Source organism: Polyodon spathula, chromosome 6 (genome assembly GCF_017654505.1).
Source record: "Polyodon spathula isolate WHYD16114869_AA chromosome 6, ASM1765450v1, whole genome shotgun sequence".
Lineage (NCBI taxonomy): Eukaryota > Metazoa > Chordata > Actinopteri > Acipenseriformes > Polyodontidae > Polyodon > Polyodon spathula.
The window spans coordinates 69,468,859-69,495,908 of record NC_054539.1 but is presented as its reverse complement, the minus strand read 5'-3'; the positions used below and the strand labels follow the sequence as shown (position 1 = coordinate 69,495,908).

Here is a 27,050-nt window from a genome sequence, read left to right as displayed (position 1 = left end):
GCAAAACAGCTGATGCAGTACACAGTCAGAAGGTTTGTAAAGGAAAAACGGCATAACATACCACTTTATAATTGTAGCTTTCTTTATAAACCCTATCATTCAGACTGTTTGGGTGTAAACGTATTTTGGGTCAGAATATATTGCAGCTTCTTGTATGTATCCTCAAACACCAAAATGTATACCTTGTGATTGAAAATTCTAAAGCTTACAGGATAATAAAGATTCCTTACCTTTTTTTTTTAATCAACCGATGTCCGTTCTAGTGAACGGTTTACTTCTTGTTAACTGAGGAGATTTATTGATTGATTGATTTTTATCTCAATGACTGCAACCTTTTATCCAACAACAGCCATTTTGTAATGCTGGTACAAACCACTTGTCACATGACTCTCCTGAGCCGTGACGTAGGCTGATAAGACGTCTCTACTACGGTCTCGTGGTGGATTCACTGTTTTCTTTGTACTTTTGAAACAATACGGTATAAAGGAAACTAATTTAGTAATAAGGAGTACTGCACAGTTGGTAAAACATCCTGTACAAAAGTATACTTCATGTAAGTCAACAGAGGTAGGACCATAAAAAAACGATGTACTGCTATATTTAGTGCACACTTCTGTGAATCTGGGATGGGCCTCTGACAAAAATAACACCGCAGTGACGCTGTGGACTTGCGAGTGTGTATCAGCCCACTGCGCTATAGCCCCTTAAATAAAAGAGATTTTATATACATGAACTTTAAATGTAGAATAGATAACCTTGTCCTGCCAGCATTACACAAGAGAACTTAAAACTAGAGCACATAATCATTAGTTTTCCATGTGGATTATGTATTAATATTCTAGTTTTCAATGATAAAGGTTTATTTTCACATTGTTCACAGATTTATTCTTGGCATCGACTAGAATTCCTTCAGGAGAACCAGCTGTCACAATATGATTAGAGTATGTGCCTTGATTCTTTAATGAACACTTACAAATTAATCATAACTAAAAATAACATTGTATTGTACTGTTGTTATTTAAAAATGTAAATGTGTCCTGTTATAATAGAAATGTACATGGCATTGGGTGTTAAATAAACCATCTTTGACAAAATGGCTTTATTAGATGGATTTGTAAAGGGCTGCAAATTAAAATTAATAGTCCAATCCTTTTGATGAAGATGGGTAAACTGTGTCTTGGGTTGAACGTATGGTTTTTTGGGCACCTAAATGGTCAAAATACATTAACTAAAATAATCTCCTTTGTAATCAAAAAATATGACATCCAAGTGTTTGGACCAATTTGTAAGTGTGTTTTCCAAAATACTTTTCTAAATATGTTTTGAAAAACAGCTCTGCCTGTACATGTGGAAAATTCCATTGAATTAGAGAACTTGTTATAGAGATTTTAATCTTCATGATGTGCTATTAAAATGTTGCAATTGCAGGTAAATTACTGAGATTTTTCCATGCACAGAATAAACACCAGTCCTGACTCATGCCCTATTTGAACGAAGTCCTAACAAAAGCCTAGCATGTTTTAGGATAGGCTTGACAATTATTTCTTGCTTTTAAATGCTAGCTTTTTTTTTTCAAAACTCATTGCTCGTAAAATGCTCAGTAATATACAATGTTTCTTGTTTTCACAGGGCCTTGCTCAGTAACCTGTGAGTACTCACCCTGAGCAGACAGTCTCCATGCAGCAGTTTGTTAGCAGTGCAATCCTGCTGTGGCAAGCACTTAAATCAACATTCTATGGTATGTATTTTAAGGGACTGGTTCCTGACCAGGGCAAGAATGATAACACATAACAATAAAAAGACCAATACAAGGGAAATATAAAACAGAATGTAAAGAGAACATAGCACTCACAAGCAATAATATTATGGTAATATTAGTCAGCATGACCTGCTTTGCAATTAGTTTTAGTGACAGGTCAATTATTAGTAGTATTCGTCTTTGAGTGTCTGTTACTGTATCACATCAGGATGGTTGAAACTATGAGCCATATTCAGAAACAACACTCAAGTGCTGATTATCACCTGAGCTTTCTCAAAATAAAGATTAACTTGGCAGTTAAGTGTGCACTGACACTCCAGTTTAGTTTCTGAATATGGTATGTTACAGTCACTGCACCAACATTATAAGCTTTACTGACCTATAAGTACTGGAATAATGACAGTCGTACTCTGAGCATGATTAGCAAAGACTAACTGATGTATAGTATGTTGCCAAGAGACTGCAGAACTAATGGGCAGCTCAGCTGTGAAGATGCCAAGAGTAATAACGACAAGTATGTGAAAGGAAAGGAAATAAAGGCCAGGTTTACTCATTTTAATCTGCAATGCCAAGAAACACACACACACACACACACACACACTGACAAACAAATGAAACATTTAGACAAAAAGGTACAAATGCCCCCTAAAACAGCCACTATAATATTACAAATAAGCATAATTGCCCTTAAGTACAAAAATAGAGATGAATGCATCACAGTGTTGACAAACTGACAATTTCGGAGCACACAACCAAAAATCAGTTTTGTAAATAAAATTTTAAAATGTTTTTTTTGGGGGGGGGGGGGGGGGGGGGGGGGGTTGGCATAATTTAAAAATATATTTGAAAAAATTAACACATTAAACCTGCAGTATACCAATATCCTTTAATCGTTAATAACAAACCCCTACCCATTAAATAAGATGTATGCATTTATAAGGATTGGATCAAACAATATATTGACATTTTTTTGTTAAACATAAAAGCCCAGCAAAAACAATAACAGCTATCAATCAGATTATTTTCTGATTGCATCAACATACATTCTCACTGTGTAGCTTTCATTGGTGCAATAAAGTGAACCTCTGTGAGAATGAAGGAAGGCTGTATCATGTACTGGTCAATATCACTAGAAGGAAATATCACAATATGAGTGTTTTCAAGATGTCATCGCTTTGGGCAAACAAAGTCAAAACCATGTGAACCAAATGAGAGTACAACGTGTCATGTTACATAACTGCATCTGTTATATTACAGGTCAAAGCAGATTTGTTTTACAAATTCCAAATTAAACCATATTTAACATTTCAAGATATTGGTTAAGATCAATCTATAGGCAAGGGCCACAGTATCCTGGCCTAGTTATGGTGATTAAAGGCATTACAGCAAAGGTTAAAATCAATTTTCTTACAATTACTTGGGCTTATTTGCACTGTCCCCTAAAACCAATCCTTGTTCAGTATCAATTCATTTTCATTTCTAACAAGTTGTAGTAAACTAAAGAAGTGTCTTCTCCTCCGTGTTGGTCTGTAGGCTTTAGACACGCTCAGTACTCCATGTGCTGGACCAGTTCCTTTAAAAAGCACATGTTAAGTGACGTTGTAGCTAGAAGGGCTGTGTAGAAAACGTGTAGAAATGTAATATGAAGAGTTACACAGCACAGTGATAATAAGGACCATTTCAGATGGTAACACAAACGAGAGTATGAGCTAGGAAACCCATCTAAAACCAACTGTACACCTCAAACCTGGGGGGAGGGGGGCGGTACTGGAGAGACCACATTACTGACGTGACCTCTGTCAAGGCTAACCATCGGATCAATAAGGGCTTCAAAAACAGAGTATAAGACAGTTGATAATATATATATATATATATATATATATATATATATATATATATATATATATATATATATATATATATATAATCTAGATTATATATATATGTCAGCCCCCAAATATACATTATTAAAAAAGCATACTGTAAACTGCTGGTTATTGGGACATGTCTTAATAGTTTTTTTGTTTTGTTTTGTTTTTTTAATTTCTAGCAGTTGCAATCAATCCCATACTACCCACAATACCCAAGATTTCCAGCAAAACGCTGCAACCATATTATTCTCTATGACTGTACTGAAGTATTTTTGTAGAACCCAAATGGTGTTATTTATATTAGTTAGGACTTGGCCTTGGAGGTCAATTATAGTGTGACAATGAAAAACCAATGAAATACTGACATTTAGATAAAATAGTGGCAATGTTCAGGGAGAACAAGGGTTGCACGTTGATATGAAGCCCAGCATACATGAGGAAACGTTTCCAGAAACATGGTTCTTCAAAAATCGTCAAGGAAACATTGTAGGGAAGCTTTTTCAAGCAGCACGTGGTCATTCTGCTGCACACTTCAAAATGGATGAAAGCCTTATTGCACTGAGTGGTGCTGCACTTATAATTGAATAAAAACTTTGTACGTGTGGCTGGTTGAAAAGAAAAATATAGGTTTTATTAACCAAACGTAAATAAACAGCACTGGACTCATCAGCCCCTGCCTAACGTTTTCAGAACTGCCGACCCTGGCACCAGTCAGACACGCTACAGTTTTGCGGTGTTTGTAGTCATGTCTTTTATGTTAACATACAATGTGTCTATTCGGTTAGTAGGGGGCATTCATTACACTTTACTTGCACAAACTGTTTTTTTTTTTTTCGGTTTTGGTAGAAAGAAGCAAACACGACAAGCAGTATAATTTGTTACTCACAGTGCTGCCAGTCAGCCATTTACGCATGCCATAACATGCCTGAAACGCCTGTGTGCTTTTCCCGTCTTTCTTTAAAACATCCAACACAGGCTCACAATGCCCTCTTTCGCAATGCCACGTCTCTCCATCACATCTTACTGAAAACCTACGCTACTTAGCTCACTTACAATGTCGTTCTGTACAGAAGCCATTTTTGAAAAGAAGAATCGCAAATCCCAATACAGTAAAACTATGAAAGCCGGTGCTTCCCCAAGCTGCGGTTACTATAGCAATGTCCTCACACAGGACTGGTGAGCGTGTTAAATTGCCATGGTAACGCCACCACTTGGTGAGGCACAGCATGGCTTTGTGCCTCATTTAAAATCAAGTTCTTTTCTGCTCTCTGGTGTTACGCTTCCGGTTTTGGGGAGGCTCCTGTAACTTAAGTATTGTCACTAGCACTTCTTGGGAACTTATGCAATGAATACGCTTAATTGCAGTTAAGTTTGTGTATTGTAAAGTATCAACCGAATAAAAAAATTAAAAAACTAACCTTTGGGAATTCTTAGTGAAGTCGTGCCTAATTTGCCTAATCTGACGAGTCACCTCTGCATAACGTTATGTTAGCTACTGCTAGGTGAAATAGAAATTACTACAATGTAAACATTGGCCTAAAGTAGGCATCTGTAGCCTGCAGAAGTCTGTAGTAGTCGCCATCTTGCAAAGTCACATAACCATAAGTCTCTCCTGATTGGCCAAAGGCAAAATGTTTACTAAAAATGTTTATCAAAGTAGAACCCATCAGATTTTGAAACTGGGAATTAAACATGCAACATACTTTATAACGCAGTGAAGCCTCTAGGGAGGGACTGGGCTGGAAACAGATTGACGGACAGAAAATTCCCTTTAGTAGGCAAAGCCCACATGGCGTGGCTTTGTAACAAACGACACAGAAAAGATACATGAAATGGGCTGGATAGTCAGATTGAGATTATGTAGACATCCCACCAGTAGAGGGATCTCACACATTTAATTTTATTATTTTTTTGCAAAGAAAAAAAACATTTTTTGTTATAATTTGAATCCCCAACAACAAACTCTTATTCTTTTTTGCTGTAAGTAACTATAGGACATGAATGGTTTAAGAGAAAGGGAACATATGCTATCTTTGTTAAAAAAAAAAACAAACAAAAAAAAAAAAACATAAAACATAAACACGGATGCACAACGTAATTATATATATGTATGTATATGTATACATATAAATTTCGCATGCCCTTGCATCACTTGGCTAGTTAATCTATTCACAAAGTGTAATTAGTAGAACATAAGACATTCTAGAACGAGAAAAGGCCATTCGGCCCACCTATGTTCGCTCACTGAATGCAAACGTGGTGGTCCAGAATGTGCAAAAACCAGTCAATTTGTAATTGAAAATCTATTTCATTAGTGTTAAAAAATAGTTTTTCTTCTTTGTTAATATTTTGTAACTATTAGTCCATAAATAAAGTCTCCTTTTCTCTTTGCTTTAAACTGGACACACCCTGACTAGACACTCAGTTTGGCACTTTTTACTGAAGGAATTTGCATTGATAAGCTCTTATTCTCTTGAAGGTGTGGTAATATTGGAGGTGTAACTTGGACATACCACAACAAACTTCATCTGCACATATTACTTTTAATACAAAAGGCCATTATCGCCTAGCAACAGCAGGGAATCTTGGAACCATTCTTGATGTTCTGAAGCACTGCTACTGCCATGTTATACCAAAGGTTTAAAAAAAAAAAAAAAGCTCTCCAAAAACTATTTATTTATTTATTTTTAAATCAATATTTCAGGACCGATAATATAATATATTACAAACTGTGCTGATTTTATTTATATAGATACCTAGATTCTCAAATTGGAAATCAATTACACTCTTCACATTACGAGTGCCTCAGAAACATCTTGCTGGGTCTCAGCAACAGCCGAGACCCGCTTAGTACTCTACTGGGTAGCTGCCAGTCAACCAAGTCAAAAAACCTGATTGGAATAAACTTGTATTTTTTTTTTAATTGTAAGTGGCTTTTATTAGAGAGATAAAGTTTAAATGTTGCTTACTCTGTACATTTTCGTAGTTGTGGTGTTGTATGTTCTGATGTATTTGCACTGTCCTGTTACTGCTGACTGAGTCAATTCAGAACATATAGAACTTTGTGTTACATTAAAAACATATTCCTACTGTATATAAACTTGGATACCAACAAACATTTTGACAAATCATTTGCACTGGTGTCCCAAACTAAGTTCATTACAGTATCACTCTATCTGGGGAGTGTTTGAAGAAAATGATAACTGAAGGTCTCTCATTATATATCTGCATTAACTATAGGTATTAGCACAACCCTGAAAGTGCTAGCTGGCACTGTGCCTCATGCAAAGGACTATTTGCAGCAGGTCTAATTGCAAATCTCCCTTTGTCTGGTTTAGCACAATTTCTCCATTCCTAAACAGATTTTGTCTCATGACTTTCACCATAAAAAAAGCATGCAAGGGTTTTTAAAAATGCAAACAAAACCAGTGTATCCTATGTGTAATATAATACCCCTTTTTTTTGGGGGGGGGGGGGGGGGGGGGGGGGGGGACAAAAACTACAAAACTACAAACAAACACAATGCAATTGTTATGTAACATAAAAACAAACACAAAACAGGATTAAGTAATTGATTGCAGGTTAGTTCAAGAAATGCCATTTACAATTAGTCTTTATTTACTCTTCTAGTAAAGAGTGCACAGGGCCACAGCCTTTTAGAGGGTTATTATTAGGATTTCAAGCCCATGGCTGGGAAGCCTATTGTTGTTAAGATTATTAGGCTTCCTAGACAAGATGGCCGGGGAGCCTATTGCTCTTGTAAAGATTTTTTATTATTTTTGCATTCTTCCCAAATTCTTCCCAAAACTTCAAACTGATCCTACTCAAACAGCGTGTAACCAATCAACACCAAACTTAGCAGCTATCACCCCAGGTTAAATACAATTCAGATGCTAAAAGATTGTGCTCCTATGTCAACCAAGATGGTGGCCTGATGTATTTTCTTGAAAAACCTTTCAAAATCTTCTTCTTGGGAACTGGTGAAGCGAGTGATTTAAAACTTGACATATGTCATCAATAACCAAACCAAAAACTTCAAGTTTGCGAAACAGAAGTTGCTGCGATAACTTTTAATATCAAAATGGCTGCCAGCAACTTGGCCAAAACACACCCTAAGCATCAAATTGCTTTTGTCTGAAAACCATTTAACCAACTAACTCTGAACTTGGTAGGCATCATTCTTCTGGGGACAATGGAATTGAAACAGCAAAACATGGTGTTCTTTGTAAAACAAGATGGTCGCCACACCTACATTTTCTTCGTAAATTTAAAACTGCTTCAGTTAAAAAACTGTTTATTTGATTAACTCCAAAGCTGACAAGCATCATCCCTGTCTCAATACAATTGACATTTTCAAAAATGGTGGTTGTGCATAAACCAATATGGCCACCTGACGCATTTCATTAAAAACCTTTCAAAATCTTCATTCAAATGTAAAACTAGCTTAGAACTGATTACAATGTATAAACATGGTTATGGTTACTATGGTGTTTAAAGTTATAAATCACTGTGAGATAATGAACTAATGTAGTATTTTAAATTGAAAGTGCTCCATAAAACTGATCTGTTGCTGACACTTGCACTGGAAGCTGTAAAACTGCCTGGCAGTTCTAGTTATTATTATTTTTCTTTCCACCAACAAAACTTAAAAGTTGCATAAAATGAAAAACGTTGCACAAAAACTGTTAATTTCACGAGTTGTAGACACCAATGTGAACTAATGTTGATAGCTGAATAAACGCGACTGGTCACATTATTTGGCAGCCATATTGGATTTTACGACACATTTTGGACAATTTACAAACATCTTCTTATCGGAAACCACTTATTGCAGAGTTCTGAAACTTGGTATACATAGTTAGGGATAGTCCAAGATGCACTGTGCTCGAAAATGAAGCTGTTGGATAACCTAATTAATACACAACTCTCTTCTCCAAAACCGCTAATCTGATCAAAACAAAACTTGGCATACGTGATCCAAGTATGGTTTTCTTTAAAGTTTGCCCAAATGTAAGTTGATACAGTAAAAAAAAAAAAAAAAAAGCACAGCGGTCGTGGGCCAATCAAATTTCAGCACTGCTCTAGTTGCATCTATTGCGCATAAAATTAACACAATTGAATAAAAGCTCTTGAAACTTCACATAGTAGTGTCTACAACTGAGTGAATGGCAACCAATAGATGGCAACCAATCAAAATGATTAAATTTCACAGTAACGCCATAAAGTTGCTTGCAACTTCTTGTTACTATTGTTTTTATTATAATTACTGTATGTATTTTAGGGATCACAAAGTATACAAAGTAAATAGTATATTAAATGTGTTTTTTTTTTTTTTTTTTCTGGAGACACTGCTTGCCACATAGCTTCAGAATAGACAGGGTTTATTGTGTAACTGTGTTACCTTTACCCCACTCCTCACTGTGTGACACTGAGCAACTTATCAAACTGCAACCTCATTCCCCTGACATGCAACCTTGAGTCAGCCTGCACCTAATCTCATTGGGACGACACGTTGCCTTTTGATAGGGTCATGATAAACTCCATTCGCTCGGACGCTTGGTCAGCTAAAATTGTTACAACCAATGCTTCCGACCATGAAGAAACCTGCAATGAATTTTAAAACTGCATCTGGAGAATAACTGATTAACATACAGATTAAAAAAATAAAAAGAATAATGAGCCCTTAAAATGTATGAGCGGAAGGGCTGTCATGAAAACTATACAGTATACTCCAGTGTTTCACACCCATGTTTGTAATTAACATACATTTTTGTGGAAATCTAAAGAAAAAAAAAAAGGTGAAAGACAGATACTACCTAGGCTTTAGAAACAAAAACAGATTTAAATCAAAATGGCACATACATTCGCAAAGACTAAAAATATTTTTACAGGAGAGCTTGTACTATATTTTCACACAGACAAAAACCCTCTAAATACTGTTATCTGCCGGAGATGGCTTGCTTTCAGAAAACTGCCGCTTGTGTATGAACCCGAAGAGCTATGCTACTGTCGCCATGCCAACTTAAAAGGAACCTTATGAAACTGTAAATTAATGTCAATCTGTGAACCAGTTAAGTAGATAGAGGGTTTAAGGCAACTTAAAAACATTTTGCATACTTCGGCATACTGGCTCTTTTGATTAGGCCACATTAGTATAATTCTTTTTTTATTTATGGAATTATTTGATTCTATTTTCATCGTTCCACGTTACTCTCTTTTTCAGTTGCAGTGATCTGTGTCAGTTTCACTCTGCTATTTGATTTTTTTTTTTCTTCAAACAATTATGATCCCTCTCCATAGTGCTACTTACTGGAAGGGTTTATTATCATATTTTTTTTCTTAATTTCTTAAAAAAAAAAAAAAAAAAAAAAAAAAACACGATTTTCTGCACTTGTCCCAGTGTTCTCGTTCCCTATCGAAAGGGTCCATATGTTCATGTGGCTTTCCGTTTCTGGTTGCTGTTGTTGTCTGTGGCAGAATGGCTATTATTTGCGACTAGTCCTCCCTGCAGATGCTCCTGGTGCAGGCTGTTCTCCGTCGGTTTGTCTCGTATTTGTCTCGGCTTCAATGACAACATTGTTATCACCAGGAAACAAATGATGTGCAGGCAGAAGTAACATGACCTGGAAAAGAAAATGCACAGTGGGAGGGGTGGGGGGTTATACATTCCTACCACAAAGCATTCATATTTCAAATGATCCACACCAAATAAATGGATTTCAAGTTTTTCAAATAGTCTAGCATATTATATTGGCATACTGAATAAGCTTTAAGTTTGATACACAATACTCTGAAATGCTAATTTCTTATAAAGAAAACAAAAAAAAACAAAAAAAAACAACCGGAGACACCGTACAGGCACTTCCCTATATGCAGAATTCAATTGTAATATTTTGAAGGCAAAGGGCAGCTTTTATTGAGGTTGCACTGCAATTGTAAAGAGCATGAGCATTTCACCAATGTTTTGAGAGCACCTGGTCAGTAGCTAGGTCATTTTTGAAGGTCGTTTATGTTTTATCCCCTCTAGGTGGATCTTTGATGCCTCTCCATGATCCTACTGCTGGTTAGTCTGACCACAACAAGAACTGTTACTCACCCACCTGCTATTCAACGCTGTTTAATAATTCATCCATGACATCAAAACGTTCAAGCATGCATTCTTAGGAAGCAAATTCGCTTCCTGAAATAAAGCAATGTACTTACTTGTAGAACTTCAGAGAGGGTGGCACAGAGAGCAATACGAATGGTACCACTGTGTAGCTTATAGCAATTTGAGTCCCTGCCCCTGTTATGACATCATAGATTAACTTGTGTGTAGAAGAGCCGAGGAAGTACTGCCTCACGTTGTGCCTTATCTGGAACAGCAAGAGAAAAAACAACTTATTGTACATTCATACAGCTATAAAAAAAAGTTCAATGATGTACTGTGTTGTTGACTTTAAATCTAGTAAACTTGCCATACTGGATATCATACTGTCCAAATAATTGTGTAAGATGTTTCTGTGTTCTTCTCATTTGGATTGAGTCCAGGACAGAAGAGACTGAAGGTCTTTTATATCTAGTGGTTGTGGAGGCCAATGTGAAACACTAGTGTGACAAAAATACTGGATGGCATGGAGATTGCACTACCCTATCGGACCCTTAAGCTACATTTTCAGCTTCTCAGCTTTCCAAAAGAAGTTTATGATTTTGACCCTTTATGTCTTTTCCCGCATGGCTGCTAAACCTGCCCCAGGAAGCTATTCTCTTTGAGAACTGAATGAACCTGCTTGCAGAGGGAAGGGAAGGCAATGACTGGAAGAGTGTGCTCATCGAGAGCGCGGTTCAGAACAGGTTTCACGACAGTGAAAACATCAGGAGCAATCCCTCACACTGCCAGGCCAGCGAGGCAAGCTTGGTCCAAACAATTCATGCAGCTCTATTGCTGCCCTTTCTGTGCCTTCTCAGTGGCTGAACTGTACCGCCATTCCCTTGTTGCAGAAAAGCTGGGCTTTACTCCCTTACATCTGGACTGAGGTGGGATATAAAAGCAATAACACAGGATAGGGTGTTCAAATAGTATAAAAAATCCTCATGCTTAGAGGTGTCACGAGGCAAAGCCAAATTCAAACAGCACAGGCCTGCCTTGCTCCCTCTGTTCTTTCTGTAAATATTTTATAATAATATAATTTTGAACACTGCTGGCTTCCAGTTAGTGCTCTGAGCGGCAGTTCAGTATCATCTGTTAAACACAGGGTAATCGCCATATTTACATTTCAACATCATGATTATGCTCGGAAATCTGTTTTGTCCAATTTACCTGCCATGGATGGGCTATGCTCTACATTAGGTGCACAATCATAGAAAGGTTATATCAATCTGTAAAAAGCTGATAAAGTGGCCTTTAACACTACAAGCCCCGCTGCTGTCATTTTGGCAGTTTTTGGTTTTAAAATGTTATTTTCTCCAGTCGTGTAACACATATGGGGCTGCATGTTCGTGTACCTTTCTGACGGTATGTATTAAATAAATATGTTTATTGAAACGCATGAAGTGCAAAAATAAAAGAGATCTATTACATTATACCTAAAAGCCCCACGAGCAGCCAAATTAATGGCCATAGAGAAAACAGTTGTATTTTGATTATACAGAACGGTATTCTACTTTATTATTTGTATTCTCTGCCAGAGTGAATGAATGACAGTCTATTGTTTTTCAATCAGCCTTTTGAAAGCTGGTGCCTGCTTGCCAGCTGCGCTGCTTTGGGCAGTCGATTAGCATCGGGACTAATGAAAATAATTACCAGAGACCGTAGAGTTTTACTACGCAACAAAATACGGAGTTGATGTTTTGGATCAGATGGTACAGAGGTATTCTGTGAAAGCTGGCTCCAGTCGGTGGTCTGTTCAGGTGTTTTCCAATGTATTGGACCTAGCAGCCATCAACTCCTGGGTACTTTATAAAAAATGCACAGAGAAGACTATACCAAGGAGAGAATGTATTTTAGTTAGCAGAGGAACTTCGCGAGAAGCATTTGGAACAGAGGGAGACTGCCAGGCGTGTACCCACAGCTGAAGCTGGCAACCCTGTTGAGAGCCGCAAGAGACACCAATGCCAGGTTGGCAAGTGCAATAAAAATAAAACTTCGGACAGCTGTGCCCTGTGCAGAAAGGCAGCGTGCAGAAGCGCATTAACTGTGTTGACTGTGAACAGCCTTAGACTCGAGGTAAAGGAATACCCTTTTGTTGCTTCTGTAAAATGTTTGTTTTTTTTTTTTATTTACGTTGTTCAGATGCTTTTGCTCATCTGATAATAAACAGATTGCGGCTGAAAAGTAAAAAATGTTTTGCTATCGTTTCAGTTTTATAAATATGTACCGTATGTTGTAAACCGATGTCTGTTCAGATGTTTATTTATTTGCGGGGGCTTCTAGGTATGAGTATCTCCGGTCCTTCTAGTGTTAGCACTTAGTTGGGATGCAGTCAGGAGATTGCAGAATTATTTTAGTAACTATAGTATAACCTCAGTAGAAACAGAAACCAAAACAGCCAATCTTCATTAACCCTTCCCCCTCTTTTCAATATCCCACCAGATATCAACAGTGACCCTCTGTGGCAAAGTGGCTGGTAAGGGGAACAGGTGTAGCAGTGATGCGGTGCAGGAGTGACAGGCAGACAATGGTAATCCAGTGAAAAGTGCTTTATTTCTTTTCCAGGTCTGGTGACTGTAAAATAAATAAATCCCCGGCGACACACAACAATGTGTAACACACAGGGATAACAAAAACAGGGCACAGTCCCGAATAAAACAAACAGACGGTCACCAGTCCTGGGTGAGTGCAGTCGTGATGGTGGTTAGTGCAAACACAGATAGTGCGGTGTGCATCGGTGCTCCGGACAGTGCTGACCCTTGGTGACAGCCATGGAGTAGTGCTTTAACTGTCTGGTGGTGAAAAACACAGACAATTACACTGACAAACACAACAAAACACAACACGTAATTTCTCTTTACAACGAGAGCTCCTCTCTTGATCCTTCTCTCTCCAAACGTTAACCCAAATGAAGGAAAAGACCAGCGTTAACCTGGCCCCTATATGTACTCCCATATGACATCTAGGTAAACGGTTGCAGCTGCCTTATTACTTGCAGCTGCCCATCATTTACCTTTCAGGTCAATACGGTCTTACAACAGAGTCTCGCTTCTTTCCAGGCTGACCCACTTCCCGGTCCCGAAAACGAACCATCAGGCCAGCCCTTCCAGATACTTCGCCTCCTGTTCTTTAGCGCCCTCACAGGTCGGGAGGGAGATTTATCACCAGAACTCATATTTCTGTCACATATCCCACCGCTCAGAGTGGAGCCGAAGGAACACTCGGCTAAATCTACCTTTCCCATTACTCCCCCCTCCCGGGAAAAATAATCCGCATTTTGGTGTTCTTTCCCCGCACGGTGGACCATATGGTACATGAAGGGCTGCAATGCCAGATACCACCGAGTTATCCGGGCATTGCTGTCCTTCATTGTACTTAACCACGTGAGTGGGGCGTGGTCTGTGACCAGATCAAATGAGTGTCCCAGCAGGTAGTATCGTAAAGAGTGAGTACCCATTTAATGGCCAAATATGCTTTGTCGGCTAGGTACAATATGTTTCTGCTTAGGTACAATATCGGGTGTTCTACTCCAGCTACATTTTGTGACAAGACTGCAAGCAAACCTACATCCAATGCGTCGGTGTGCAGGATGAAGTCTACGCTTAATCATATCAAACGCCCCCTGACACTCAGCTGACCATTTAATTAAATTTGGAGCACTCTTTTTGGTGAGGTCCACTAACGGGTTAACCACTGTGGCCAAGCCCAGTAGTGACCTCACCTGAGTCTTGGTTCTGGGGATCGCTGCATCAACCAAAGCCTGGATTTTGGTGACCACAGGTCTCACCCTTCCATTCCCCATTAAGAATCCCAAATATTGCGTCTCTGTTTTGGCAAACGCACATTTCCTCAAGTTAGTTGTCAGCCAGGCTGCCCTTAGAGACTGAAGAACGGCTGTAACCCTAGCCAAATGCTCTCGCCAGGTGGAGCTGTAAATCACCACGTCATCAATATACGCTGCTGCATATTCGTAAAACCTGGTCCATCAGTCTCTGAAAAGCAGCAGGCGCACCATGTAGCCCAAATGGCATGGTTTTAAAGTGGAACAGCCCATCTGGTGTTGAAAATGGGTTTTCTCTCTGGAGCTGCAGGTTAAAGGGATTTACCAGTATCCCTTTGTCAGGTCCAGAGTGGAAATAAGCCTCGCTTTTCCCAGTCTGTCTAAAAGTTTGTCGACCCGAGGCATGGCATATGCATCGAACTTAGCAATAGCGTTTACCTTTCTGAAATCCACCCAGAAGCGGTTGGTGCGGTCTTTCTTGGCCACTATGACAATTGGACTGCACCACTCGTTCCTGGAAGGTTCAATCACCCCAAGCTCGAGTATATCCCATACCTCTTTGCGAACGCCATTTCGTTGACTTTCCGGGATCTGGTACAGTCTCTCTCGCACTGTGACACCTGGTGGAGAGATAATGTCGTATTCAACTAAGTTTGTTCTGCCAGGCACGTCAGAAAAAACATCGCTGAACTCCTCAATAAGCTTACACAGCTCTCTTTGCTGATCCGGAACCAATTGTTCCCCCATAGAAATTTCTCTTGTGCTCGGGGTCTCTGGACAGGGACCTAAATCATCCTCCATATTGCCTGGGGCTATAAATAAGACCTCCCTTGCCTGCCAGGGCTTTAACAAATTAACATGGTAAATTTCACCTTCATTCCTGCGATCGGGCTGTCTAATTTCATAATTTACTTTCCCTATAGCCTGAATCACCTCATAAGGCCCCTGCCATTTAGCAAACAGTTTTGACTCTGATGAGGGAAGTAGCAGCATTACCTTGTCCCCTAGTCGAAAGGTTCAATTCTGTGCATTTTTGTTGTAATGCTGCTGCTGTCGGTGCTGAGCCGATCTGAGGTTGTCTTGGGCCAAACGACCAACCAAATCCAGGCGATCTCTTAGTAGGAGCACATACTTCACTACATTTTTGGACAAGCCTTTGTGCTCCTCCCACCCCTCTCTCAGCAGGTTGAGAATGCCGCAAGGCTGCCGGCCGTACAGAAGCTCAAAGGGGGAGAACCCCGTTGAACTCTGCGGCACTTCTCTCACCGCAAAAAGGAGGTAGGGAAGAAGCAATGCCCAATGCTTCTGCTCCGGTGTTACGAATCACCTCAGCATCGACTTTAAGGTCTGATTAAAGCGTTCCACCAGACCGTCCAATTGTGGATGATGAAAAGAACGTCCTGATGGGATGTATTTTCAATATTTTGTACACCTGCTGTAACGTACTGGACAAAAAATTGGTCCCGTGATCAGTCAAAATCTCCTTGGGGAGCCCTACTCTAGCCATAATCTGTGCTAACTCGGTGGCTATTGCAGTGGCACTAGTGGACCTCAATGGGACTGCCTCCGGGTATCGTGTTGCATAATCCACTACCACTAATATATGCGTATACCCAGAGTCAGAAGGTAGCAAAGGGCCCATTATGTCCATTGCAATGTGCTCGAAAGTAGTGGAAATAATCGGCTGGGACCAAAGGGGCGGGGCGCACTCGACCCAGCGCTACTCGCTGGCAGTCTGGGCATGTGGCTACATATCTCGACACATCAGTATGAATACCGAGCCAATAGAATCGAACCAATATCCGTTCCCTCGTCTTCTCGATTCCTAGGTGCCCAGCAAAAGGGATATCATGCACCAGCCTCATGACCTCGGTCCGACAAGACAGGGGAACCAACAATTGTGTTACAGGCTGTCCTGTGCCCGCAGCTAGGTTTACCTTATACAGTAATTGCCCCTTGATACTGAAATGTGAATATACTAGTGCCCCAGCGCCATCAACATTCTTACCTTCAATGGACCGGACCTGCCCCCAAGCGTGCACCAGTGACGGCTCGTTATGTTGGCCCCACATTAGGTTCGCGCTTGAGTACCACAGGTCCGGTACATTTAGAGGGGCTGGAATAACCTCTGCCCTAGTCGGACCAATAACCTCGCTGTCTCGGTCACACTGCGTTCCCACTCCCTTCGACTGCGGTTTGTTACCATTACAACACTCTCCCACCAGACCCCAGCCTTGTCTCAAAGACGCTCCCTCCCATTTCGCAGTCCGTCTCTCCTTATTTGTTTTTCCAGGACGGAAAAGAGGGGAAAACATTTCAGTATGAAAAGGAAACATCACCAATCTGTTCCTTTTTCTGCCACGTTTACGTGTGTGGCTGAGACTGCCATTATTTGCACCAATTGTTTGAATTTTGGCCAGTCTCGGCCCAGAATAACTGGGTGTGGCAACCTTTCCGCCACCCCGCCTACAAGGTAACGTTTTATCGGTCCTACCGCTAAATATACTTTTAGTGTGGGGTATGCCACCGTGTCTCCATGGATACAGGAGATGGCCACCTGACCTTGTGGCCACCACAACACACCGCCCAAGAGAGCTGTCCTGATCAAGGTTTGCTCACACCCTGTGTCCACTAACGCATGGGTTTTCACATTCCCTAAAACCACGTCAATTAGACAGGGCCCCTCCCAACCGTTTTCCCCATGCTTACCAGTTCCAGGTGCCCAGTTGCACGCAGCCACGTCACACACCATGGCAGCGGGGGATGACCTGGCCATGTGTCCCTGCTGGTTACATGTGAAACAGAGAGGGGGGACAGAGGGGGCATAGGTCAAATATCTGTCCCGCTGTTGGTAGGGCAACGGGGCAGGGGCAACACCTCTACCCCAGCTGGGGGCCAACCTCAGTCTCCATGGAGGGAGGCAAGGGGGCCCACCGGGGTCGGCGGTCTCTGTGGTCTTGGTCCCGGTTATGGGGGTGGGGGTGGTGGTGATGTTGGAGGAGAGGTCGGGAGAGGTCGGCTACTGCGAAGGGCAGGGACTGACAGTATCCCGACCTGGGCTGATGTCAGGGAGTCCTCATAGTCTTCAGCCAGATGGACCGCCTCCTCCAGGGTGTCAGGGTTGTGGCGCCGTATCCTCGCCTGGGTTTCGGCGCCGACCACATGGCAGAATTGTTCCACCACAATGGCTTCCCCTATTTGTTGAGCGGTCTTCTTCTCAGGGGTCAGCCAATGGACCATGTGGTCGCACAGCTCTGCGACCACCCTGGAGCATGTCTCCGGGGCTCTCCGGAACTCGCGGAACCGCGTTCAGTGGGTCTCCACGGTGATGTTGCCTGCTTGACCAGGTCGTAGTCAGTGGCGTGATGGTCACTCATGGTTGGGCCTCTCCAATCAGGCAGGGTCCCACTTGACTTGCCCAGAACTCCCACGGCCATCCCGCCGGTAGCTAGCCGCTCAAATGCCACCAAATACGCCTCCGGGTCATCCTCCGCCGACATCTTCATTGCCTGTGCCTTCGGGGGTGACATCCGTGATGTTGCGGTAGGAGTCGGCACCGCGGCAACGGCCAGCCCTACCCGTTCAATGAGCGCCGTATAGTGCTCTTCCCTCCTTCTCTCCTCTGCATTCCGTCTGCTCTCCAGCGCCTGCAGCAGCTCCGCCAGTGCGTTGTGGTCCATCCCGAATCTGACACCACGTGTGGCAAAGTGGCTGGTAAGGGGAACAGGTGTAGCGGTGATGCGGTGCAGGAGTGACAGGCAGACAATGGTAATCCAGTGAAAATGTGCTTTATTTCTTTTCCAGGTCTGGTGACCGAAAAATAAACAAATCCTCGGCGATACACAACAATGTGTAACACACCGGGATAACAAAAACAGGGCACAGACCCGAACAAAACAAACAGACGGTCACCAGTCCTGGGTGAGTGCAGTCGTGATGGTGGTCGGTGCAAACACAGATAGTGTGGTGTGCATCGGTGCTCCGGACAGTGCTGACCCTTGGTGACAGCCATGGAGTAGTGCTTTAACTGTCTGGTGGTGAAAAACACAGACAATTACACAGACAAACACAACAAAACACAACACGTAATTTTTCTTTACAACGAGAGCTCCTCTCTTGATCCTTCTCTCTCCAAACGTTAACCCAAATGAAGGAAAAGATCAGCGTTACCCTGGCCCCTATATGTACTCCCGTATGACATCTAGGTAAACGGTTGCAGCTGCCTTATTACTTGCAGCTGCCCCTCGTTTACCTTTCAGGTCAATACGGTCTTACAACAGAGTCTCGCTTCTTTCCAGGCTGACCCACTTCCCGGTCCTGGAAACAAACTGTCAGGCCAGCCCGTCCAGATACTTCTCCTCCCGTTCTTTAGCGCCCTCACAGGTCGGGAGGGAGATTTATCACCAGAGCTCATTATATTTCTGTCACACCCTCTAAGAATGCTAATGGACAAGCAGCCCTCACAGACAGTTGCAGACTCGCTGCAGCTCAACATTTCTAAACAGATGCCAATCTGACGGTTTTTGTTGTGCAACTCCTTTTGAGAAAAAGGAGCTTGAACCCTTGACCTTCAGAACATTTACCATATGTAGATGATCACAATTCTGATCAAATTTAATTATAATTTGATACAGGTGGTTGCTTATAAAACACAACCGTCACATATTACTGCAAATGCAAAACTACCCAGTTCCCATTTACAATAGTTATCACTAGCATTTGTTCCAGATGTCGTGGAAGATAAAACTGAAGCAGCAATCTGAAAGTGCTGCTCTTTTTCCTGCAAACAAAGCAAGACCCAGCAGATGTGTCCCAGCAGCTCTACTGTTTACTTACTGCCCGCGCTGTTTTCGTCATTACGATCCCTGTTAAGAACGTCAGGTAATACCCAGGATACACGCCGTGCCAGATCGCAGACAGCAAGAAGGTTGCTGCTGTCGGGTTGTAGGGACATCTCTCGTAACAGACTCTGAGCGGACAAGAAAGCAATGGTTACACTGCAGGACTTGCAGGAATCTCCATCTCATCATTAAACAATGGCAGAGATGGATAATGGCGCTTTGTTTCACTGTAAAGCACTAGTTCAGTTTTGCATGGAATTTACAGATTAAAACACCAAGAAAAAACGCACATTGACATTCTTGTTCCATTTTTATAAGTGGACATTTACTAATAACATCAGTAAGTTAAAATCTACCCAACTAGTGAACTCCCAACTTCTGTACACAATTGCCAAACTTGAGGGTAAAAGCTGATAAATGACTTGAGTTGGAGAGCTAGATCTGGTTGTTACAAGTACAATTAACTGCATGGGAGCATAGACACAATCGAAGGGCAGCTAACCTTTAGATGCATTTGATTGTCATCGGTGTGTAAGTGAAACCCACATTGATGGAACAGATTAACCAGTGGAACCATGTACAGTGCTCCCTCGCTATAAGGCTCTCAGTTATAACAAGCTTCGGGTAGAATGCTCCCCTCAATTCACTACACTAGTGATTAATTCAATATTTCTTCAGTAAATACAGGACCGGTGTTGTTCAAACTGTAAACAACTTCTCAGATCTAACTTCCGTTTCTGTCTCTTCTTTTTGATACAGTATCTGAACTGAAGAAAAGCTGCACTGGCACTTTAACACAAACATCTTATTCAGCATTTATTTTATAACTAGATAAATATTAGACCTATTACGTGGTTATCTTTCCTAATGTATGTACTTTTGCTGCGAGAGGAGCTGCGGCTTTCTCTGGGAGACGACACGCTTCAGCTTTGCTTAAGGCCCGTTCCGGCAGCCTGGGGCAAGCCCACTCCCTCTTTGCTCTCCTTCTCGCACTTGGTTTGCTTGTCTGTCGCTTTGAACTGAACTCCCAACCACCATTTAGCCAGGCTATTTACAGTTCATAAACTACTAATTAAAATGATCCACGAGTGGGAATGTTAACTTTTTTTTTTTTTTAATATAGCGTTGATTACATGGTGCTTTATGCATGTTTAATCCACGGAAAGTTACATTTTTGCTTCACTATATGAGCATTATTTTGTATTTTAGTCAGATGTGTGTTGTGTCCCCTGGTGCCCCCCACCCCCTCTCTCGTTTATAATGCTCATATTGTGTGTCCCCCGAGACCCGCGTTATAGCGAGGGGGCACTTTACAACAGATATTAAAAATAAAAGATTATTGTTCAAAGCTTGTCTTGAACAAACAATGATTGTTCAATAAGCAGTAGGCGGTCCTGACTTGTTCTCTAAACAACAACCCTAACAGAGTATTCAGTCATATTTTATCAGGACAATTAACATAAAAGACATCAGAAATGTTTCAGGGCTAAACGTAATCGTGGTATATAATATTGCTACAGAGGCTATATGAATAAAACTTTTCATTTTTACTGTTATGTTTTTAATGGCATACCTTTTAAGCCAGAGTGCTGTCTGTATATTCCAGTTATCAAGGAACATCTTAAAACTTGTGGCAAACTGTAAATAATAATACAAAAGAAATACAGTTATCTTAATTGACTTGGCTCTGCAAGTCAGAACAGATACAATAGCATGGTAAACACTGTGCACGCCTGTCCAAACCTCAATGTTCATTATTCTGATATTTGAAACCAGGTCCCAGCGAGGCGTCCCGTCCTTGTTGTATCCATTAAAGCCGAATCCTGCTGCATTGTTGATAGCATCCGCTACCAAAAACAAAGAACGACAGACGAAAATGAATCATTGATGGGAATCAGTTAAGCACTGGAGATTAGAAAAATCCTCAGAACATAAGGAGACGGTTACACCAGTAAGACACTACACAATCAAGATATCATCGCTGGGTGCCTAAAAAGGAAGGAAAATAAACGCAGAGTCATATTCTCTATCAGAACAACCAATCATAGTAATAGACCCATCTTGTAATTGCAAAGTTAAAATTTGAATCTGTTGTGGAATGTTTATACCCAAATACACATACTTAATCAAATATTCATTTCCAAGTCATCTTAATTGAAATAAAAGCTGACTGCAAATCCTTTTCTAACCACATGGGAGCACTGTAATGCAGCACTACATTACCTATCCACACCGCTGTTGAACAGGTACGTCATAATTGCATTCAGCTGTACACAACACCACTGCGTTTTTAGAGGGCTTAAAATAGATGCTTAAAACAGATAATAATCAGCTATGGCCAGATGTCTTGCATCACCCTATAGAATTAACTAATTTTGCTTCATAAAGTAGAATGAAACCTGCTGAATAACGTAATGTTAACATGTTCAATTATGTTTTTGTAATACAGCATAATGCATATTATTACTACTCTACCACAAGGCTGTCATAACAAATGTCAAATAAAAATAGTGTATGCCTAACACCACAAATTACACAATGTGCACTCTCAAGTGATTGTGCTCAAACTAGAGCTACTAATAGTGGGTGTGTTTTGGGGATTTTCTGGGGGAGCGGTTTGTTTTAATCAATCCAAGAAAGAAATCAAAAGATATAAGCTACAAGATAACAAAAGAAACAAACAAGAAAACTAGAAAAACAGCTTGAGCACTGAGCATGTAGCTCTTGCACATAATAATGCTTCATTTATATTTAATTCTAGAACTTTTAAAAGGTAAAGCTGATGTGTGCTTCGTTACCTATATCATTACCAAGGACACATGTTATTACTGTATGTAACCAGGATTCAAGCAGTCTACTATAAACACCCTATCCTGCACAGTCCCTGGAAGGGGCTGTTTTAAACTGCTCTCTTCATCATTTTTTCATTAGGGAATTTCAAGTTCAATTTGCACATGTTGAGATTAAAGTGGTACCAAAGTGCTATATGCAAAGGCTTTGACTTCCCTTGTGCTGGAACAGATTCCACTGCTGTGACTGGGTTCCTACTGCTAGGTAAAGTTACATGTAGAGCATTTTTACAGCCCGACTCCACTTTCCATCGGACCCTAAAACCAAAACCAAATGCTGTAACCCTGGAATAGTCACTTACCTAGTGTCCATGCAAAATAGTACTTGGGTCTGGTGGTCAGCATGGACAAGTACAGGTAGATGACCCGGGTGTAAAACGGCGTTGATGCAATGAAGGCGTCGTCAACATTGCGTTCCACTGAAAAGCTTTTCGAGACAGTCAGGTAAACTAGCAGAGATATCGCACAGACTGCTAGCTTGTGAATCACTTCCACCTGAAACATGAACGAGTATGATCAGGACGGCAGAGATATCGCACAGACTGCTAGCTGGTGAATCACTTCAACCTGAAACATGAACGAGTATGATCAGGACGGCAGAGATATCGCACAGACTGCTAGCTGGTGAATCACTTCAACCTGAAATATGAACGAGTATGATCAGGACGGCAGAGATATCACACAGACTGCTAGCTTGTGAATCACTTCCACCTGAAATATGAACAAGTATGATCAGGACGGCAGAGATATCGCACAGACTGCTAGCTTGTGAATCACTTCCACCTGAAATATGAACGAGTATGATCAGGACGGCAGAGATATCACACAGACTGCTAGCTTGTGAATCACTTCCACCTGAAATATGAGTATGATCAGGACGGCAGAGATATCGCACAGACTGCTAGCTTGTGAATCGCTTCCACCTGAAATATGAACGAGTATGATCAGGACGGCAGAGATATCGCACAGACTGCTAGCTTGTGAATCACTTCCACCTGAAATATGAACGAGTATGATCAGGACGGCTACAGGGTTTAGTTTAGACACAGTTTCTAGCATTTCCATTTACGTCATTCTCTATTACAGACTGCTAAGCCAAAACACTGCCTTGAGATTAACAGAATACAAAATGACAATTTTAACTAACAGAGAAAGCTGTTCTACAATACACTGTAAAGCTTCAGTTGGACAACTCTGCTATAAAGTAAACACTTTTGTGGAAAGTAGCTGGCTCTCGTAGAAGGGACTGATCACAGCTATTCAGAAATGATTAAAAGTGGCATCTCCCTGTTGCAAGGCCTTTTCCAGGACAGGCATTGATAAGCAAACAAACACTAAGTTAGCAGATGGGTCTGTATCCAATTACAAGGAATAGTTTCAAGTCAAAAAGGGTGACGCTACTGGACACATTATATTTTATATATATATATATATATATATATATATATATATATATATATATATATATATATATATATATATATAAAAAACAGAACTACAATATATTGCAGAATCCCACCCCCAAACAGGTAATTAGCTATGACTAGACCTGATGTAGCTTTACACACTATTTAGACAGTTATGGCAGATGTTTTTGTCCATCCCCTGCATATTATTCTGAAAGCAATACTAAGAATACTTTAAGTGTATTCCAAAGCTTGGATACAGTCATAATGCAAGCAAACAGGAGAGGGAGGATAGACTAGCTTTGCAGTGCAGGTGCAAGACATTGTAAACATTAAATAAAAGGACAAGGCAATACAAACAGGTAAGCTTAACAGTCTCTGTTTATTCTCACTATGTGTACTAATTTGCTTTGGCTCCCTCAAAGCGAGATTAGAATCTTACTGTGTTTATAAGTCACATGTTCACTGACTCAAGCCTGCAAGGATTTTTTTTTTTTTAATAGGTATGGGCCAGCATATGAATATCTTGTGTTTTTTTTTTCTTCAATCCTCAATTAACCTAGGCTGCTTGGTTCTATACTTAGATTTGTAACTGGGGTTAGGTGGCACAGTGACAAATCACTGGACTTTCATCTCTGGATCTCAAGCCACAAGCAGTGCTCTCAAGTTAGCACGACTCACAAAACCTCAAAATAACTGGCCATCTAGGATGGACTGGAAGGGGTTGTTAAAGTCAGGATTAAGGTGCACTCAAAGAGCTAAGTGGCCCTGTACCTTGCAGCAGACAATGGGAAAGCAGTTTATATGCTATCCTGTACTTGTGGAGTTACCACTAGGCTAAGAAAATCTAACATTACATTTCCTCTGCCAAGGATGCAAGAATAGAACAACATTAAAAGACCATGCAAAGTTTGAATCTGAAAACACAGGAGCTTCTATTCAAACGATCTGAAAGGTGACAGATAAAAAGAACGCCTCTTAGATCACAAATAGCGGTCTAATTATTCTAGGGAGAGTTCTATTTGATTTATTTCAACTGCGTTAGTATGCAGATCCACAGCTGTTCTGGCCAAGTGCACAGACTCCTTAGTCACCTCTGGATCAACCAATAACTACACTACGACACTCTCATGAACTTGTGCCAAATGTCATGACAGCTGGATAAGCAGTTCTCCTGATATAAATATAAGCGTGACATCCATTAAGTGGGTTGATACATAGGGTATCCATACATCCAGGGTCACTACCTGGCTCCATTGTAGATGAAGAGGAATAGGTTAAACAACTAAATGATGACACAAAGAGCTCTGACACATTGAGGCAGAAATGGTTTTGTTTCTTTTTTTTCTATTAAGTTATCATGCCTACATTTCTGCTGACACTTTGTTTGCACAGTCAGAAATAAACCCAGACAGCCTCAGCCTGCGTAGTTACTGTATATACCAACATGAATGATCTGCACAGTTTCACAGGTGCACAGCACCATGGAATGGAGAAGGAGATTCAGTCTGTCCTGCTATCAGAGGAAGAATTCAACTTCATAGATCCATTAAGAAAGCCTACCTACCTTCGGTGAAGGTTCACTCTGCTTATACTTTCCATTCTCTTTGCCGTTGGTCTCCGAGTATTTTGAGTGATATGCTGTGCCTTCAATGAAAGCTATATAGTCCTTGTAGGAGCTTGTAGGCCCAACCAGGATACCCATAAAGTTGCAATTGTAACTAAAATACTCCAGCAGGCTTGGCATCCTCCTGAAATGGAAACCAGAAGATTATATCTCAGCCAACAGAAAGCAGAACAGAAAAAAACAAAATGAGTACTAGTGTTTGACAGGCAACTCTTTTAATATAGCTGGCCTACAGTGCCTATAGAAAGTCTACACCCCTTGAACTTTTTTCACATTTTATTGTGTCAGTGCCTCAGAGTTTCACGCATTTAAATGAGGATTGTTTTCCACTTATCTACACACCATACTCCACACTGTTAAGGGGAAAAAAGTTTTTATTGAGAAAAAAGTGATATGTTAAAAATACAAAACTGAAAGATCATAATTGGATAAGTCTCCACCCCCCTGAGTTAATACTTGGTGGAAGCACCTTTGGCAGCAATTACAGCTGTGAGTCTGTTGGGATAGGTCTCTATCAACTTTGCACACCTAGATTTGGCAATATTTGGCCATTCTTCTTTACAAAACTGTTCAAGCTCTGTCAAGTTCCTTGGGGAGCACTGATGGACAGCAATCTTCAAGTCATTCCACAAATATGATTGGATTTAGGTCGGGGCTCTGACTGGGCCACTCAAGAACATTTACCTTTTTGTTCCTTAGCCAGTCCAGTGTAGCTTTGGCTGTGTGTTTTGGGTCGTTCTCATGCTGAAAGGTGAACTTCCATCCCAGTTTCAGCTTTCTTGCAGAGGGCAGCAGGTTTTCTGTACTTTGCTCCATTCATTTTCCTTTCTAGCCTGACAAGTGCCCCAGTCCCTCCCGATGAGAAACATCCCCATAGCATGATGCTGCCATGACCATGCTTCACAGTAGGGATGGTGTTCTTTGGATGATGTGCTGTGTTGGGTTTGCGCCAAACACAATGCTTTGCATTTAGGCCAAAAAGTTCAATTTTAGTTTCATCAGACCACAAAACTTTTTGCCACATGGCTACACAATCTCCCGAGTGTTTTAATTGCATACTTCCAACAGGATTCAAGGTGGGCTTTCTTGAGTAATGGCTTCCTTCTTGCCACCTTACCATACAGGCCAGATTTGTGGAGTGCTTGAGATATTGTTGTCACATGCACACTTTGACCAGTCTTGGCCAAAAAAAGCCTGTAGCTCTTGCAAAGTTGCCATTGGTCTCTTGGTAGCCTCTCTGATCAGTCTCCTTGCTCGGTCATCCAGTTTGGAGGGAAGGCCTGATCTAGGCAGCGTCTTGGTGGTGCCATACACCTTCCACTTCTTCATAATCGTCTTGACCGTGCTCCAAGGTATATTCAAGGCCTTTGATATTTTTTTATACCCTTCCCCTGATCTGTGCCTTTCAACAACTTTGTCCCCGAGTTAAAAAGTGCCTTGGTGCTCATGGTTGAGTCTTTGCTTTGAAATGCACTACCCAGCAGAGGGAACCTACAGGAACTGCTGAATTTATTCTGAAATCATGTGAATCACTAACACAGGTGGAGGCCACTTAACTTGGTGTATGATTTTAAAGGCGATTGGTTACACATGAGCTAGGATTTCTATTACGGGGTGGTGGTGGTGGTGGGTGGGGAGATATTGGACACTTATCCAACCAAGCTATTTCAGTTTTTATTTTTATTTTGTACAAATTTCTAGAATATTTTCTCTCACTTGGAAGTTATAAGGTAGAATGAAAAAAAATGACACATAGGAATAATATCAAGTTACTGGCACAAAAAGGG

General features: G+C 41.0%; 2 protein-coding genes and 1 long non-coding RNA gene across 18 annotated transcripts in view; 1 reads left to right on the top strand and 2 right to left on the bottom strand.

Moving 5' to 3' along the window:
* Nucleotides 1–375, bottom strand: part of LOC121317545 (kinase D-interacting substrate of 220 kDa B-like) — a 56,361-nt gene extending 55,986 nt beyond the window's left edge. For 6 of the 14 annotated variants that reach the window (XM_041253587.1, XM_041253589.1, XM_041253594.1 and 3 more), the window contains exon 1: nucleotides 231–375. The gene's annotated coding sequence lies outside the window, so the exon portion shown is untranslated. The remainder of the gene's footprint in view (nucleotides 1–230) is intronic. The other 8 variants (XM_041253591.1, XM_041253596.1, XM_041253597.1 and 5 more) reach the window with 3 other exon arrangements.
* Nucleotides 376–815: 440 nt separating this feature from the next.
* On the top strand, nucleotides 816–10,824 carry LOC121317544. The gene is made up of 3 exons (XR_005950508.1): nucleotides 816–941; nucleotides 1,630–1,738; nucleotides 10,658–10,824. It is a non-coding gene; the product is annotated as an uncharacterized LOC121317544 (long non-coding RNA).
* Nucleotides 8,227–27,050, bottom strand: part of mboat2b (membrane bound O-acyltransferase domain containing 2b) — an 89,881-nt gene continuing 71,057 nt past the window's right edge. For 2 of the 3 annotated variants that reach the window (XM_041253584.1, XM_041253586.1), the window contains 7 exons: nucleotides 25,204–25,387; nucleotides 22,533–22,725; nucleotides 21,125–21,228; nucleotides 20,955–21,019; nucleotides 19,377–19,509; nucleotides 10,834–10,985; nucleotides 8,227–10,253 (listed from right to left, as the gene is read on the bottom strand). In XM_041253584.1, coding sequence (XP_041109518.1) covers nucleotides 10,064–10,253; nucleotides 10,834–10,985; nucleotides 19,377–19,509; nucleotides 20,955–21,019; nucleotides 21,125–21,228; nucleotides 22,533–22,725; nucleotides 25,204–25,387 — 1,021 coding nt within the window. In that variant the 3' untranslated portion in view covers nucleotides 8,227–10,063. Of the gene's footprint in view, nucleotides 10,254–10,833; nucleotides 10,986–18,408; nucleotides 18,572–19,376; nucleotides 19,510–20,954; nucleotides 21,020–21,124; nucleotides 21,229–22,532; nucleotides 22,726–25,203; nucleotides 25,388–27,050 lie in introns of those variants that run through there. The other variant, XM_041253585.1, reaches the window with a different exon arrangement.